Source organism: Crinia signifera, chromosome 1 (assembly GCF_055691185.1).
Source record: "Crinia signifera chromosome 1, ASM5569118v1, whole genome shotgun sequence".
In the NCBI taxonomy this organism is placed as follows: Eukaryota; Metazoa; Chordata; class Amphibia; order Anura; family Myobatrachidae; genus Crinia; species Crinia signifera.
This window is the reverse complement of record NC_139217.1, coordinates 256,935,431-256,954,468: the sequence shown is the minus strand read 5'-3', so window position 1 is coordinate 256,954,468 and position 19,038 is coordinate 256,935,431. Positions and strand designations below refer to the sequence as shown.

At 42.6% G+C, this 19,038-nt stretch overlaps 1 protein-coding gene across 1 annotated transcript in view; it reads right to left on the bottom strand.

The window, feature by feature from the left end:
- NWD1 (NACHT and WD repeat domain containing 1) overlaps positions 1-19,038 on the bottom strand; it is an 87,205-nt gene that overhangs the window by 48,241 nt on the left and 19,926 nt on the right. The window contains exons 6-8 of the mRNA XM_083179340.1: positions 10,646-10,966; positions 9,968-10,566; positions 7,055-7,258 (exon numbers count right to left, since the gene is read on the bottom strand). Of these exons, the coding sequence (XP_083035466.1) occupies positions 7,055-7,258; positions 9,968-10,566; positions 10,646-10,966 (1,124 nt within the window). The remainder of the gene's footprint in view (positions 1-7,054; positions 7,259-9,967; positions 10,567-10,645; positions 10,967-19,038) is intronic.

The window sequence follows — 19,038 nt, the reverse complement described above, 5'->3', positions numbered from 1 at the left end:
TCATGTACATCCGGTCAGAAAGATTCTTATCTGAAGTGAATATGCACTGTTGAATTACCTACGGAAAGTTGTCCCTGAGGAAGTCGTTTTGACGAAACGCGTTGAGTGTTTTCCTTGCTATATCGAATTGAATTACTGACTACATACGGATGAAAATGTTTTTATTGTAAAACATTTTTTTAAAACAAATTTGTATTAAACTGTTGTACAGTGATTGGTCTGTGATTACTACAGTTCAGGATACGTTTTGGTGGTGGAACTCTTCAACCATTGGCGCACTCGGTTCTCTGTCTTCTATCTTCCCCCATTTCCCCCACTAACAGGGGGGACCAACTGAGTTGCTGCCTAATAGTTCATCGAGAAAGGGACATTGAAAGGGACCTTTTTTTCTGTTCCATATATATATATATATATATATATATATATATATATATATATATATATATATATATATATATATATAGAAAGAAGGGGGGTTGTCCAGAGTGCGCTCTAGTGGTACCACCTAGCCAGGAAGGGTATAAAGTCCCAAATTGGTGTGATCTTGCAGTCACTTATATTCAGACGGAGTGTTCATATATTTCAAAATAACACCGAAGACTTCGAATATGAAAAGCAGTTCTTTATTAGAAGCCCAACGCGTTTCGTCTACACGACTTCATCAGGGGCAAAGGCTAAAAAGTGGTACAGAGAAAGGGGAATGTTGGCAAACATTCAGTACAAAATGGAATTTAAATACATAGACTTCATTTTACATAATTTGTACATACCATGGCCTGGTATGGCCAGAGATCCAGACAAAGGCAAAAAATGGGAGTGTCCCTTTACACGTACAGTTAAAATCTGCAATAATGCATTTAAACATCAGATTGATGAACGATTTAAAATTATATTAAATAATAAGTTTAAGTTTAAAAAAGAAGAAGAAATGGAGGAGCAAGCAATGGAAGATAGAACTGAAATAACACATACCAGTGTTGGTGGGTATGGGAGCTTAAGCGCCAAGGATAATATATCCAAATATAACTCCTTCAGAAGATAATTATAACCTACAGGTGATAAATATTAATGGGTAAGTCCCAAAATATCACAACAAATGACCCAGTAGATAAATGAGCTTTTGGAGACAATAAAGCGTAAAGGTACATACCAACGGGGTGGGATCCAAAGTGTGGGTTTAACCCACAGACTAGAGGGAAAGGACTTCCTTTCTCACAATCAGCAAAATAAAATCAAATATGATAGAGTCCTATGGAAGTACAATCCAAAAATGATATATCAGTAACCTTTAAGGCATACTACAAATTCATACAGAAGATAAGAAATAATATATAAATTAAGAGAGGATAGCATACAAATTTATAAACGTAGAACGTCATCAAAAAGAGGACAATGTATAAGAAAATCCATACAATAGGGTTTCTCCATATAAATATACGTACATCTATTAATCTTTAGATATGCATGATGGGGGCAAAAAATAGCGATAGGTTCCTATAATAGAGTTTCAGATTATTAGACTTTTAGAATATACAATAATACATATCCATTATAACTCATAATGTTATAGTGAGAGCGACATTATAAACCATATTATCAGTTCAATATTTAAGGGGTAAAATATTGAACTGATAATATGGTTTATAATGTCGCTCTCACTATAACATTATGAGTTATAATGGATATGTATTATTGTATATTCTAAAAGTCTAATAATCTGAAACTCTATTATAGGAACCTATCGCTATTTTTTGCCCCCATCATGCATATCTAAAGATTAATAGATGTACGTATATTTATATGGAGAAACCCTATTGTATGGATTTTCTTATACATTGTCCTCTTTTTGATGACGTTCTACGTTTATAAATTTGTATGCTACCCTCTCTTAATTTATATATTATTTCTTATCTTCTGTATGAATTTGTAGTATGCCTTAAAGGTTACTGATATATCATTTTTGGATTGTACTTCCATAGGACTCTATCATATTTGATTTTATTTTGCTGATTGTGAGAAAGGAAGTCCTTTCCCTCTAGTCTGTGGGTTAAACCCACACTTTGGATCCCACCCCGTTAGTATGTACCTTTACGCTTTATTGTCTCCAAGAGCTCATTTATCTACTGGGTCATTTGTTGTGATATTTTGGGACTTACCCATTAATATTTATCACCTGTAGGTTATAATTATCTTCTGAAGGAGTTATATTTGGATATATTATCCTTGGCGCTTAAGCTCCCATACCCACCAACACTGGTATGTGTTATTTCAGTTCTATCTTCCATTGCTTGCTCCTCCATTTCTTCTTCTTTTTTAAACTTAAACTTATTATTTAATATAATTTTAAATCGTTCATCAATCTGATGTTTAAATGCATTATTGCAGATTTTAACTGTACGTGTAAAGGGACACTCCCATTTTTTGCCTTTGTCTGGATTTCTGGCCATACCAGGCCATGGTATGTACAAATTATGTAAAATGAAGTCTATGTATTTAATTTCCATTTTGTACTGAATGTTTGCCAACATTCCCCTTTCTCTGTACCACTTTTTAGCCTTTGCCCCTGATGAAGTCGTGTAGACGAAACGCGTTGGGCTTCTAATAAAGAACTGCTTTTCATATTCGAAGTCTTCGGTGTTATTTTGAAATATATGAACACTCCGTCTGAATATAAGTGACTGCAAGATCACACCAATTTGGGACTTTATACCCTTCCTGGCTAGGTGGTACCACTAGAGCGCACTCTGGACAACCCCCCTTCTTTGCATTCTATCCTTGTCTCTCACTAACAGGAGAGTCGTTCCAGAGGTGCAGCTGGTCGAAAGACCCACTTTGAGCGCAATTCCTGACCACATTGTATGTTTTATATATATATATATATATATATATATATATATGTATATATATAGAGAGAGAGAGAGAGAGAGAGAGCGAGAGAGAGAGAGAGCACTTACCCCCTTCCTTTGCAGGTGAGGATGGAACCGGCACACGAATTTAAAGGTGAAAAAAAGCGTTTAATGTACAAGCATAATTTGCACAGACAATCAGCTGTAACCTAACAGCTGTTTCCGGGATCGACATTTCCCTGTGTCGACCGGATGGACAGGAGTATTTGTGTCTTGAATACCGGACCGTCTTGCTCCAATTAGATTTTATATTCTATACATCTAACATATGATCAGGCTTCGGCCATGCTCACTATGCACCGGTTGTTTATCATGGCTCGGGATCGACACGTCCGTGTGTCGACTGGGTTCCACATGAAGATTTATTAACCATGCTTTTGCACTGTAACTAATACCTTGTTATCACGTAACATGCCGCTGTCATGAACCCAACCACTGCAACCATTTTCTGGTCGACATCCCAACAGGTTGACATACTTGACGACGCATAGATATTTGTATCTGTCTGTTCATTTATTCTTTTGTATGTTTGTGCTTATGTATGGACATTCAGACCTCCATGTGTACAACACTTACCCCCCTTGTCACTGCATCATGCTAGTTACGGTAGGACCAATCACACAGCTCACTATGCCCACCACCCCGTTGACCCTTATGTGGATTGCGGTATCTGACACATCCCCCTTCTCCTACACTTTAGCTACGTAACCGGCTTTCCCCCGATGCACCGACCGCCAATGTGGCATACAAGCATAGATCCCTGCTGCTGGCGCCGGACTTTAACAGCTTCACTGCTGTACCCCCGCAGTCTTCTGCCGCTAAGTAGATAACATTACACAGGGAAATCCTGGAGCCAGCCCAGCGCTGACGCGCCGGGAGAACCCTGGTGACTCACCACTGAGCCGCGCCCCCAGCCTGTAGTTCCGCTGCCACTCACTGTAAGTGACGCCTGTAGACGTCACAGGAGGTCTAACTGGCCTCTCTTTGGTGCAGATTTGGGCGCAATTCTCTGCTATTTAAACGGCTCAATGTAATGATACTTCACCTCTGATGAAAACCACTAGGAAGTGGTTGAAACAGCTGTTAGGTTACAGCTGACTGTCTGTGCAAATTATGCTTGTACATTAAATGCTTTTTTTCACCTTCAAATTCGTGTGCCGGTCCATCCTCAACTGCAAAGGAAGGGGGTAAGTGCTCTCTATTATATATTTAAGTTCCTGGCACCGGAGACTTGTTACGTTCATGCTGAGTGCCATCCTGTTAAACAACTGTAATATATATATATATATATATATATATATATATATATATATATATATATATGTAACACAAGACTTATGCCTGCTTATTCACGTACTTTGAACTTGCGTGATCACTTGGAAAAAATTGATGTGTCAGAATACACCAGTGGTATAAATAAAAAACCTCACTTCCTAACTAAACCCAATGGCAGTTACAAATGTGTGGGATGCACCACTTGTAGTTCCCTATTAACTGGGAGCTATGTGCTGCATCCTTACACTGGTAGAAAATTTCACATCAATCATGTTATTACATGTACCACCAGATATGTTGTTTATGTGATTTTTTGTCCTTGTGGTTACTTGTATATAGGAAAGACTGACACCTCCTTACGTGAACGAATGGCAAACCATCGGGCTGCCATCCGTTCGGCAATCGCCACTGGCACAAGCGACCAGCCGGTGGCTAGACATTGTGTGGAAGCGGGCCATAGTATCGCCAGCTTACGCACAAAGCTCATTGATCACCTGCCCCCACTGAAGTAAAATTCTGCTACGTATGGAAATCCAATTGGATAATGAGATTGGATACATTATCCCCAAAAGGATTGAACGAGAAACTAGGCCTGCATTGTTTTTTATGAGATGTATACAATAAACAGTAATGAGATTCCAGATATGAAAAGATACTAGCGATGTAACATATTGTGGATATGACCAATATTAACCTTTATTGTGTGACACTATTGTTCTTTATGGATATTTGTCCGATTTAAACTTATAAAAGTATTGATATCTGTTATAACACACTGAGTATATTGAAGGTACATGTGTTTGTTTTTAATGTAATACATGCACTTTATGAATTAAAGGTGTGTGTCTTTTTAAATTTATATGTAACAGTGTTGTTTGGGCAGAGGGAGGTCTGGCTTGTGACGACACGCAGGTGGACATGTTCACTGGCTTGCAGTCACAGGTGTAGACACCTGACGCTAATTGCACACTGAATGGTGGAGGTGTGTCTCTTGTTTTCCTCACTGCTATATATTCTGTTCATTTGGAATTGTTCTTTGCTCCCTGATGACGAGGGTTTATCCCCGAAACATGTTGGATTAAAGACAGCTTCATTACTCTGCTGACAAGACTTGTGAGTGTCTCCGTTATTTCTACAAGTATTTGGGACCCTGTGGTCTGGAGAAGGCACCCAAGCAATTCCTCATTTGCTAAAGCAACAGAGACTGTAAGAGTGTCGGGGTAACCTGCTATTATATATATATATATATATATATATATAGATATAGATATATAGATATGTGTGTATGTATTCTATGTGTGTGTATGCATGTTCTGTGTGGTGTATATATATATATATATATATATATATATGTGTACCATGGTATCGGACATCAGGCATGGTGACAGGGGAAGGGAGGGGGGTTAAAAGGGGACAGCTGTGCCAAGCCCTGATGATCTGAGGAGCCCAAAGCCAGCTCTCCCCCCCCCCCCCCCCGACTCATCCACCTGGGCCCAGCCACTCAGACATCCAGCCTCGCCGCCGCCCAAGCACTTGGAGCCTAACCACTCTTGGAGCCCCCCTCTCTGCCACTCAGATGTCCAGTCTCCAGAGAAGTGACCCCTGAGTGCTGCTATTCAGCTGATGGGTGGGGGTACAATGAAGTTGTACTCTGCACTGGGGGCAGTCATTATATTGCTCATCTTGCCAGCACTACTCCCACCCTCCCTGCTTTGCGCCACTATGAAGTACTGATTTGATTACACCAGACTCCAAAGTGCCGGATATATATCCCCCATGCCCCATGGTGGAAAAAATGGGGGGCGTGTCCTCGCTGGAGTACCACGATAGTAGGTCATGCCCCCTAATTTTGGGATGTCCCTTCTCTGCCTTCAGTGTTTGGAGGTATGTATGCAGGGTGTGGTATATGGCCCCGACAGTCGGGATCCCAACAGTCATTAGCCCAACGTCAGGATCCCAACTGGCTGGACTCAGACAGCGGGGTAATCGCAACAAAGCCCCTTGTGGGGGCACAGTGGCTCGCTACACTCGCCACCTATTATAGTCTCCCTCTATGGGGGTCGTGGACCCCCACGAGGGAGAATAGCCGATGGCCTTCGGGACCCCGAGTGTCAGATCCCGACGTCGGGGTAATGACTGTCGGGATCCCGACTGTCGGGAAACTGTCCGGCACCCATATGTGGCATATTGGACATTGCAGTGTGTGGCATATTGGGCCTTATTCGAGTTCACTCTTTCTGACAAAATCCTTCTTAGATGGACAAAACCATGTGCACTGCAAGGGGCAGATGTAAAATGTGCAGAGAGAATTAGATTTGGGTGAGTTATTTTGTTTCTGTGCAGGGTAAATACTGACTGTTTTATTTTTACACTGCAATATAGATCTCACTTTGAAGTAAAACCCCACCCAAATCTAATTGTCTCTGCACAAGTAACATCTGCCCCCCTGCAGTGCTCATGGTTTTGTCCATCTAAGAAGGATTTTGTCAGAAAGAGTGAACTAGAATAAGGCCCATTGTGTCTGGGGAGTTGCAGTATGTAGCATAATGTGTCAGGGGCATTAAAGTGTGTGGCATAATGTGTAAAGGGCATTTTTCGGTTATTATGCCGATTTATTTTTTTTATTTTTTACTTTAGTAGCTCTTCAGGTGGTTTATTTTGTCTTGAGTAGCTCACATACCAAAAATATCAATTTCTCAAGAATAGTTTATTGGTCAATATGTTCAGTTTAAATGAAAAAAAAAAAAAGTTATGTATTCTGTATGAAAACTTTTTCTATACATGTCTACAAGATCTCAATACTTACACCATATCATGAAAAGATACTATAGGTATAGCTTTATATGTGTCTAAATTTGAGTTTACTGTCATACCTGTGGTATAGTCCTAGCACTGAGCTCCCATCTGCTCGTCTCTCCACCAAATATCCCTCCAGGTCATAGCGGAGGTGAGTCCATGATAGAGAGGGTATGCGTATCACATCTTTGCTTGGAGGGGCCCAATACTGATAAATGTCTGATAGAACTTCATCATCTATAGAGAGGATATCCTTTAATTCTGCTTCTGACAAGCCGCTCCTAACATTTAAATAAGAATATACAGTACATAAGTTATATCTCAAAGGAGTATTAGATTAATGAGTAGTATTAAACATATATATTGTACGGACATCCCATATGGTAATGTGCGCTGGATGGCCTACCGAAAGTCGAATTTCCGACAGTCATTACTCCAACGTCGGAATCCCGACTGTTAAAACCCCGACAGCCGGGATCCCGACTGACAGGGGCTATTCTCCCTCATGGGGGTCCATGACTATAGAATTGGTGCCGAGCGCAGCAAGCCTGCAAGGGGCTTCATTTTGCTTGTCCTGCCAATGTCAGAATCCTGACTGTCGGTAAGTTATGCCCATGGTAATTGCAATGATCCTTACCAGATGTGTTTGATGGGATATTAAAGGAGGAAGCGCTGTAACAGTCGGTAAAAGTTTCAATGTTACAGAGGGGCAGATTTATTAAGCTTGGAGAAGAGATAAACTGGAGATAAAGCAGAGAAAAGGTAAAAGGAGATAAAGCACCAGCCAATCAGATGTGTTTGAAAAAGACAGTTGGCAGTTGATTGGCTGGTGCTTTATCTCTTTTTACCTTTTCTCTGCTTTATCTCCAGTTTATCTCTTCTCCAAGCTTAATAAATCTGCCCCAGAGTTACATAGGGCCTTATTCTAGTTCACTCTTTCTGACAAAATCCTTCTTAGATGGACAAAACCCTGGGGGGGGGGCAGATGTAAAATGTGCAGAGAGAATTCGATTTGGGTGAGTTATTTTGTTTCTGTGCAGGGAAAATACTGGCTGCTTTATTTTTACACTGCAATATAGATCTCACTTTGAAGTAAAACCCCACCCAAATCTAATTCTATCTGCACCTGTTACATCTGCCCCCCCCCCCTGCAGTGCACATGGTTTTGTCCATCTAAGAAGGATTTTGTCAGAAAGAGTGAACTAGAATAAGGCCCATAGTTACATAGTTACATAGTAGGTACGGTTGAAAAAAGACTTGCGTCCATCAACTTCAACCTAGGTTTTAATAGCTTATCCCTTGCTGTATAGTATGCTGTTAAAGACAGATTGTGATTACTATTTGTACCCATGGATGTTTTTAATCAATAAATGTTTATCCAACCTTAATTTGAACATATTTATTGTCTCTGCCGACACCACTTCCCCAGGAAGATTGTTCCAAAGTTTCACTGCTCTGACCTAACATAATTTTTTTCTTCTAAGGAAACAAAAGCTTTTTTCCTCTAATCTAAACTCGTGTCCTAGATTCCTTTCTAGCAGTAAAAAGGGTGTTTGACAGTTCCTTATATTGGCCCCTGATATATTTGTACATGTTGAGCATGTCCCCCCTTAAACGTCTCTTCTCTAGTGTATATAGTCCCACATTTCTCAATCTCTCCTCCTAGCTTAAATTCTCCATTCCCCTAATTAGTTTTGTTGCTCTTCTTTGTATTTTTTCTAATTCCATGATGTCCTTTTTATAATGTGGGGCCCAGAATTGTACTCCATACACATAGGTGAGGTCTAACTAGTGGCATAATTACTTTTGAGTCTTTAGTTTCCATGCCCCTTTTAATACATGTATACATCATTTGTTAGGGTGCAAGTGGGTAGAAGTGTAATGTTATTGGTATTTTCTTCATATGGAGAAAAATAAATGAATCAAAGGAATGCACTGGAATTAGCTACAATTAGTGTTGAATTGTTTAAAACTATTCATTTATTTAACTAAGTTTAACTAAAACTGTATTACTTACTAATTTTTACAAATAAAAGCATAGTGTTGCAGAAAACATAAAATAGGTCATTACAATCAACAGTAGCAAATAGATATTCATAGTTTCTATTACGTAATGATGCTCCTCATATAATTTTTTTGAATTGTTGGTAAAATTATTTTTTCATTGATTTCTTATATTTAATGTAATATATCTAAGCAAATATTATTTTAACATTTATTAATTTTGGGGACATTTGATCTGTGAAGCGGGACTCCAGTGATTGGCAAGGACAAGAGGCACCTCAGAAAAATGTACTTTGTTCAGTAGAAAATGTAAATCCATCTATCAGCATATTTGTAGCGATATAGTTGCGATATCACCACATTCATTAAAAAAAGTTCTAATATTACGTAGTATCTCCTATTGATCTATTTCAGCGCTATGTTCTGTACTATATTGCAGGAGCAGTTCTTTCAGACTCCCTATGTATCTATACCCTTTGTGACACCACTGTGTGCATATCCTATTTAATAAAAGCCTAAGACTGCTCCTCACCCTTGATGGTGCACCAGCATCAACTAGACGACAACCAGCTGAGCACCGTTTGGGCGTGCAGACACACACACACATACCTCGGCATGACAAAGCACCTGCTCCCAGCATTTCTGTCATTTTGAAGAGCTGGTAACTTGTGTACTTTATAACATGTGCATACTGTATGTCTGTATTGATTTTCTGAGGCCTCATTCACCTATATCTGCCGTTAACGCACTTTTCAGTGTCTCCTTAATGGTTTAAATGGGTTATTTGTTCATTTTTCCTTAAAGTGATAAAAATTGCACAGTATATGATAATAAATAAAATAATAAATAATTAATAAAATTAATGAATATGGTGACAGGCAGCACAGGGACAATCAAATTATGCATTTTTAGCATTTGAAAGAAGTTTTTTTTACTCTATTCAATTGGACAAAGACTCAAATGAAATGCAATATGAAGTAACTAACCTGGATGCCACAATATAACCAAGAGCATGAGACACCAGTAGTTTGCCATGAATCTTTTCCAGCCGCTGGTACAAATTTAGCACAGCTTCCTTCGTGCTGGTGGCAATATGGAGGTCTGAGGTGGGTGTGTAAGATAACCATCTCTTAGCCTCATCAAATGCCAGTTTAAGCAGCAGTGGTTGTCCACATTTTCTGAAACTATCCAAAACAATATTATGTTGAGCAGGTGTTAACTTTCGTCCGGCTGAAGTCATGAGCATTTCAATCACCTGGCCACCTTGTTCAGTAGTGAGTGGATGAACTTCCAAATAAGAAGTTACATCTGTGATGTTCTCTCGTAAAGTGTTCAGTATGCCACCCTCTTCAGGCAATGTGGACAACACGATGTATACATTGGTTGGACACTCTTTTGGCAACCAGTGAAGTTGATAAGCACCTTCTGATGGAGAGAGCTGATCTAGTGAATCCAGAAACAACACCAAAGTCTCTGTGTTTCTGTGAGATACTGTTGTGATAATTTTATGAAAAAATCTTACTGTCTCATTGTAAATGTTAGTGACCTGGGCAGTAGGCGGTGGTAGAGCATATGCCAGGCATACCTTAGTAGAAAAATATGGAGATATCATAAGAAGCAGTCTCAATTAGATTAAGACATGCAAAATATCTCAGCACACTTACCTGATAGCAAATACTCTTGAGAACATCGTGGATCTCTGAGCTTTGAGGCGAAGTTCCTAGAAGTCGCTGTACCAACACATGATGTCCATTATTGGACTGTCTAAGCATCTCAAAAGCCTTACACATCAATGCAGTTTTTCCAGACCCAGACACTCCATAGATGACTAGAGGAGGTTGCACCTTGTCACCACTGTCTTTGACTTGACCTAAGATACTTTGTAGCATTTCTTGACGTCCACAAAATACTTCTGATTTTTCACGAGACAGAACCAGGTGATGTGTGACCTCCTGCATCAGCCCTCCTAACCAAGTATGTTTTTTCTGAAAGTAAAAATGAAGATTATTTTGTAATAATTTTTTTACAATTATATTTGCTTTTTCCAACAAAAAATACTACAAGTACAAGTTATACTTTTAAATAGGTTGAAATTAAACACACTTCCATGGAATCAATCTCTCATATACCCCTTTTACATTGCAATTCTGGGTCAGACCCGGGATCTGCCTGAGTCTAGGGCTTTTACATTAAAACTGGGTCTCCCATCATACAGAGGGTGAAACTCTTCTTATAACCCAGGCCAAATTGTCAGGTTGCTCAACCTGGACTATAAGCTTTGGTGTTTTCACTCTACACCTCAAACCAGGTCAACATGTCACCAACCTGGAAATTACCCGGGTCTGAGCTGCGGTGTAAAAGGGTTAATATGGGTAAATTTGCTACAATCGAATCAGCCATTCCCATCCAAGAATCCCACATTGGAAATGTAATAAACAGAAAAATCTTCAGATTTTACTCCAATATAAATAAAAATCATGATTGAAAACACAGGTATGACAATAGGCCATCGGTCAAACTTGGCAGGGCTTTCCATACGCACCAGGACAACACGGACATGTACTATTCATATCAGCAAAGTCATTCATATCAGCAAAGTCAGATGATAATTCAGCTCAAAATACAAATGGCAAAGAGACTACCTTTTGGTAGCCAAGTTTACAGACACCTGCATGGGTCAGTCACATGTGTGCCATGCTTCTAGGTATAAAAGTAAACAAATGATGAGCATAATCAGCCCTGGGCTCTTTGAGCTGCTGCTGGTTCTAAAAATACAGGAAAGAAATTGACTAGGGGTTCCCTGTATTTTAAGAACCAGCACCGGGTTCTTGGACTGATCCTGGTTCCAAAAATACAGAGTCCCCTGTATTTTTAAAACCAGTACCAGGCTCCACTAGTCAGTAAGGTAGTGCCACAGCTGGAGGACACCTTTATACCGTTCAATATAGCCATGGCAATAATCCCCCAACTAGTCAGCCCTGGCGAGGGTCCCTGGGGGTGTGGGGACCCCAAATAAAGGGGTGTTCCCCCATGGCACTTAGGTGCCAAGGCTAAAAGCCTGGGCTATCCTCAGCATCCCTGGGCAACAAGTGCAGAGTTAAAAAATATAGAATAGCGTGTTTGACTGTTGAACTACAAGTCCCAGCAAGACTCCCCCGTATGCTAGTACTTGTAGAACCACAAGTAGCAGCATATGGTAGTTCCACAGTCAAACAAATATTAAAAAAAACCACAGAATTACACACCTTGAAAGTATAAGTTTATTAATCACTCAAAAACGTTTACACATACATCCTTAACTATGACACATGGCCTTTCAGTCCATTTATTCAGTAGAAATCCATATGGGAACCTGAAAAAAATACTCACCTAAATTCAATGTATATTAATCCTCTTTGGTCCATGTTGTGATCCACATAGTTAATAATAACAAACCTCTAAAGATCTGAACCATCCGAACTGAAGGGAACCCATGTATTCAGGGCAGACTAGTTGGGGTGTTAATGCCACACCCTCAGGGACCCATATATAAACGTGTCATAAACATTAACTAACTAGTGGAGCCCAGTTTTAAACATACAAGGAACCAGATCAAAGGGGCTATTTATGCTTACTAAGGGGAACTCTATGTCTTTTTTATTATAACCATTTCTCTTTTTTACACATAGAAGCATCCCATGGATCAGTCATATTGTTGGCCATGCTTGGCTGCTGGTAAACTTGGCAGCCAAGTACCAATGAGTTCACTATCTGAAAATTAAAATCCTGAGAACACGGCAGTTTAATAAATAAGCTGCATTCTCAGACACAAAACAGACCCGATCTCGTTCGTAACCAGTAAAGTTACCCCATAGAATCTAATTGTGATAGAAACAAAATAAAGTACCAAGTATGAGCCTAGTAGACCCACAGATCAATCACATTTAAAATGATCTCTACCAAATAAAAATACAGATACCATCATGTACTGTACATGTATCACTCTTTTTATGTGTCTCTGGATTGGTAGCACATTAGCTTTCCACTAGTCTTGTGGCACAGACCCAGTTATGCTGGTGTTCATGTGCCGCATGTGAAGGAATGTACACATCCCCTCACATGTTACTGAGGGGATTCTCAAGCTAGCAGGGGTGGAGCATTCGGACGGGTGGCATTTGCCTATTCGATAGGCTGTGAACATACACAACCTAGTGAACAGGTCTGAATTAGAGATGGGCAAAACGGGTCACTAAGAAGAGCTGGGATCAAGCGATCAATCTGTGAAAAGATTAGGATCTTTTAGACGGATCATCGACTCACTTTGAAAAAGGGGTAATTTGATAATAACGAAGCATAATTTGTTTTACAATCATTTATTGCCATTTTTTTAAACATTTTTTTTTTTAAACAGTGAGCTGAACAAATAAGAACATGCATGACCGAGTAAAACACTGATCAATGGCTGGGTGCAGAATCGCCATCGATGGCAACCAGCGATGGCGTCTGCACAGATGGCCATCCCTAGCAGCAGCAGCCTTGTAATTTTTCTTTCACTTGCGCACGGGAGACCAATGCGCATCTGCAAAGTCCGGGTGCCGCGGGCTGGTTTACAACAGATGCTCATTGGTCTCCCATGCTGGCTCAGTGGAACGTGGGTCCTTCCGGTGGATGAGACGCATACAGGAGGTTGCTTGCCAACTGTCATGTTTCGTGAGCTGGCTGAAGCACCAGCCGGAGTGTAACGGAGGCTGGGTGCTTTAATGTAGGGCTGTTGCATGAACGACAGACTGGAGTGAAGCAATTGAATAAAATTAAACCTTTTTTAATGAAGATACTGCGGTACAAAGATATGAATGATGGCACAATGAAATACTGTAGATATTGGTTAGAATGAAAGAAGACCTAGTGCGGCTGTCACCACAGAAACAATTTGCGCGACTCTAGAAAGTTATATTTCCGTTGCAGCGTTCACTAGAGATTCTTCAGGTTCCCCAAAGCATGCAGGACACTGTAAGTAAATCATCACTGTCTGTACCCTGGTCCTGGAGAAGTTTGCAGACGGATTGCTGCAGCAGGGCTGGTGCAGAACAGTAGTTGCCCCCCTCTTTGCTTTCCTCTGCCCTCCTACCCTCCCCAAAGTTGTTCCCTTCCCGCCTGGTATGAGATGAGCGGCGCCTAGTGCCCGGTGCCCTCCCCTCTTTTCCTCCTGGCAAATAAATAATACTTATTGAAGAAGCTTGAGGATGATTGGGAGATTGGATGATTGGATGATTTGAAGATTGGATGATTTGAGGATTGGATGATTGGAAGATTTGAAAGATTGGATGATTGGATGATGATAAAGAAGGAATGGAAATGGGATGAAGTCCAGTTGGAATCTTGTGCTGAATGAGGTCGTAGCTGCCAGGACCAGGGATGCTGGCCACGGATAGTAACTGTCAGGAAGCTAGGAGGAAGATGACACCCTTTGGGAGTTAACCTTGTCCTTGTCCTAATTGGTGGCAGAGGATCTCCGTGGACGGATATGGTGAAGCAGTAGACAACCAGCAGGAAGATCAGGATAGACTTTCACCCAGGAAGATAAAGAGTCAGCCTGCAGCAGATACTGCAGGAGTAGCCAGGATGCACAATGCTACTAACGAATGGACAACATTGCACTGACTGCCGGTCTGGCCCGGCTAGTCAGTATTTAAGGGTTGAGCTGAGAGGTGATTGGCTGCGCGAGTGACATCACAATTGGAGCCGCACAGCATAGGCTGTGGAAACCAGGAAGATGGCTTCCGCCTGTTGTGGCGACAGAAACCAGCCGGCGGAGGATACTACGCGGAGGCGCTGCAGCCGGCGCTTCCCAGCCTGAGGCCTAGAATGACGCGGACACCATCATGGCGGATCGTGCCTCACGCTACCCTGAGCCAGAGGCGTAGCTAGGGTGGAGCGGTGGAGCACGAGCTCCAGGTGCAGAATTATCACCTGGCGCCGGAGTCGTGCACCCTGCCACCGGCTCCCCCGCTCCCTACTGTGCCCGGTGTCAGAGTTCATAGTGCAGTGGCGTCACTAGGCACCCCCACTCCGGCATTTACCACCGCTGTATGCGGACCCGCTGTACGTGTCCCAGACTCCCAGCAATTACCTTCACCCACCCCCCATGATACATCCCTTGGCGGGCCACCCGAGGACAATTCCTTGCTGGCAGGCTTGCTGTTGCTGTAAACCGGAAGCTGTTTTCAGCTAGCCGGGAGCAGCACTACAGCAGCCAGACAGAAAATACTCCCAGGCCAGCGGGTAGTGGTGGCTGAGGGATGAGTGGATCGGCGCTGCGGCGCCTTGGCCAGCTTAGGGGTTAGAACGCCACGGTTCAGCTGGTAGTGATGCCTTCCAGTGGAGAAACGCTGAAAGCTACTTTAGTGCGGCTGTCACCACAGAAACAATTTGCGCGACTCTAGAAAGTTATATTTCCGTTGCAGCGTTCACTAGAGATTCTTCAGGTTCCCCAAAGCATGCAGGACACTGTAAGTAAATCATCACTGTCTGTACCCTGGTCCTGGAGAAGTTTGCAGACGGATTGCTGCAGCAGGGCTGGTGCAGAACAGTAGTTGCCCCCCTCTTTGCTTTCCTCTGCCCTCCTACCCTCCCCAAAGTCGTTCCCTTCCCGCCTGGTATGAGATGAGCGGCGCCTAGTGCCCGGTGCCCTCCCCTCTTTTCCTCCTGGCAAACCTGTCACCTCAGTGCTTATGACCTATTCCTGTATAATCTGAGTGTCTTTCCCTGGCTGCTGGGGTGAGTAACAACTGCTTTGTAAGTTCCAATGTACAGTCCAGGTTATGTGCAAACATCTGTGGGCTGTATACTGTTGGCTGAAATACAGTATGTGTGTGTGGGGTGTGTGCATATACAGTATGTGTGTGTGGATATATGGTGTGTGTGTGTAGGGGGGTGCATATACAGTGTGTGTGTGTGTAGGGGGGTGCATATACAGTATGTGTGGGGGGGTGTGCACACACAGTGTGTGTGTGTGGATATATGGTGTGGGTGCATATACTGTATCTATAAATTATATATAAATATCTATAAATGAAGGAATAGGAAACGGTTACGGTGTGTGGTATGTTAGGCCCCGCCCCCTTTTCGCTGGGGGGGCGTAATGTGCCCTTGCTCTGGGCACCGTGGCACCTGGCTACACCACTGCCCGGAGCCAGCACGCCAGGACACCGCACACCACAGCTGACACCCGGCAGATGAACATGGAACCTGGGTGACAGAGTGACAGAATGTACGCAGTCGGCATTGGCATCAGCAGCGAAGGTGAGCGCCAGGGCAGAGGGTACAGCGCCAGAGGTCTGTGGGAATGGGACAGCACAGGGAGCCAGGGTAGCTGAGATGGTGGTCGTGACACCAACCTTTCACGTCTGTACCCGGAAGTGCAGTGATGACCACTTCCGGACTGTGGACGCGTGCAGATGGCGGGTCAGAGAGACGCCGGGAGCTGGTGAGTATAAATTGTATTTCAGATGGTGCCTCCTTACTGTAGGTTGGGGCTGAGGATGGGATTAACCACCCCCCCCCCCCCGACGAAATGTTCCGCATTTTTCTCAATATAATTTATTCAGTTTACACCATCTCCTGAGTGCCGTTTTTACCCTTGTGGTATTTGGACTATTATATATATTTTTCTATACATTTTAACCAGAAGTCATCATCATCTAGCCACTAAGATACATGCAGCTGAATAAACAGGTAAGAGCACAAATTATCAGTGTGCGTTTTCAGTGTTCGGGCCACAAAAATTCACTTAAAATCAAATAGTAATAAGTCTACCAGTGGTGTCTAGTTGGTTCTTTAACCCCTTCCCGACATTTGACGTACATTTACGTCATGGTCGGGAAGCACTTCCCGACACATGGCGTAAATGTACGTCATGGATTTAAACTGTCACCGCGTCTATAGACGCGGTGACAGTTTCAACATGTCTGCTGTCCCTGACAGCAGACATGTCCGTGCATGCCCAGGGGGGGCTGCGATGCCGCCCCCCCGTCGGCGATCGCTGTGATTGGCTGTTCAGTGTGAACAGCCAATTACAGCGTTTTCCTGTGTCACCGGCGAATAACGTTCGCCGGTGACACGGGATCGGAGGTGATTGGTGCTGTAAAGTACAGCACCAATCACCGCGGGGTGTAAGGGTGACACTGGTGTCACCCCACCTCACCCCGCCCGCCCCCAAAGGCCGTGATTGGTTCGTCGGACCGACGGACCAATCACAGCCAAGGAGGGGGATTTAAACTAACGGTGACTGCACTGCAGACGCCATTCCGGTCTGGAATAGCGTGCAGTGCGGTCACCGTACCCCCCTGCCGCCATACTGACCAGAACCTTGCTCCATACTTGCTCCATACTTACCTGATCGCTGCTTCATCACTGCTTCCTGGATCCTGTTGCTACTTGTGCCTTCCTGTGAAATTGTGCTGCTGCAGTGTACTAGCTAGATAGATAGAGAGATAGAGAGATAGAGAGATAGATAGAGAGATAGAGAGATAGAGAGATAGAGAGAGATAGAGAGAGATAGAGAGAGAGATAGTGTCAGAGAGTGCTGATCGCTGCTTCATCACTGCTTCCTGGATCCTGTTGCTACTTGTGCCTTCCTGTGAAATTGTGCTGCTGCAGTGTACTAGCTAGATAGAGAGATAGATAGAGAGAGATAGAGAGAGATAGAGAGAGATAGAGAGAGAGATAGTGTCAGAGAGTGCTATATTTTGTGCTGCTGCAGTGTGATATAGTTATAGATAGAGAGAGAGAGATAGAGAGAGAGAGATAGATAGAGAGGCCTAGTGACAGAGTGCTATATTTTGTGCTGCTGCAGTGTGATAGTTATAGAGAGATAGAGAGAGATAGAGAGAGAGAGATAGAGAGAGATAGTGACAGATTGTGCTATATATTTTTTATATAACTGACTGCTGCCCCCTCCTTTTGTGCTGATCAGTATAAATTAACTGATCAGCAACTTTTTGGGGGCGCAGGTTTTTTTTTATATATAGATATACCTGTCAGTGCTGCTGCTGCAGTGTCATAGAGTGATAGATAGTGAGAGATAGAGAGATAGAGAGAGATAGTGACAGAGAGTGATAGAGAGTGCTAAATTTTGTGTCTGCTGCCCCCGCCTTTTGTGCTGATCACTATATCTGAGGTGATCAGCAACTTTTTTGGGGGTACAGAGGTTTTTTTTTTTTTATATATACCTGTCAGTTGCACCAAAGGTTGTGCACCTGCTGCACCTCACTGGTAATCAGTGTCGCATCACTGATCACCTTTTTTTTTTGTGTGTGTGCTGTGGGGTCTTTTTTTAATTTTTTTTTTACACACACTGTGATTTTGTGGGTGTCCTGTGGCCGCTGTGCGCTGATCAGTGACGTACATCACTGATCATCTTTTTCGGCACAGGGTTGATCTATTATTTTTTTTTTTTGATCAAATTCCTGTTGCCTTTGAGCGCTGTTCAGTGACAGACGTTACTGACCAACATCTGTGCTCAATTTTTGGCGCAGGACCTTTTTTTTTTTTTTTTTTTAACCCCTTCAATTTTTTATTTTTAACCCCTTCATTTTTTTTTTTTTTTTATTGGTATAAAGTATTTTTTTTTTCTGCACCACATACACACTACACACTACATACCCCCCGGATTGAAATAAAGTTTGTACCCCCCCCCCCTACACTATACACGTGTTGAAACATTTCACTACCAGTAACACAAAAATAAAAATGGCATCCCAAATGTCCTCCCAAATGTCCTCCCAAATGTCCTCCCAGTCATCCAGGAGAATGTATTCAGTGGAGGAGGCATATGCCATGCTTGCTTCTGACTCTGACACAGCCAGTGATGCAAGCGGGGAATTTGAAGGATTCGCCTTAAGCTCCTCTTCCTCCTCTGCTGATGAGGGACCCCCTCAAAGACGCCCCCGTAGAGCAGCTGAGACCCCCCCCCAATAATTGATCTCGTATGGACCCCACCACCAGACAATTTTGAGCCCCAGGTTCCTGAGTTTTTGGCCATGCCAGGAATCCAATTTGATTCCACAGGTCTCAGAGA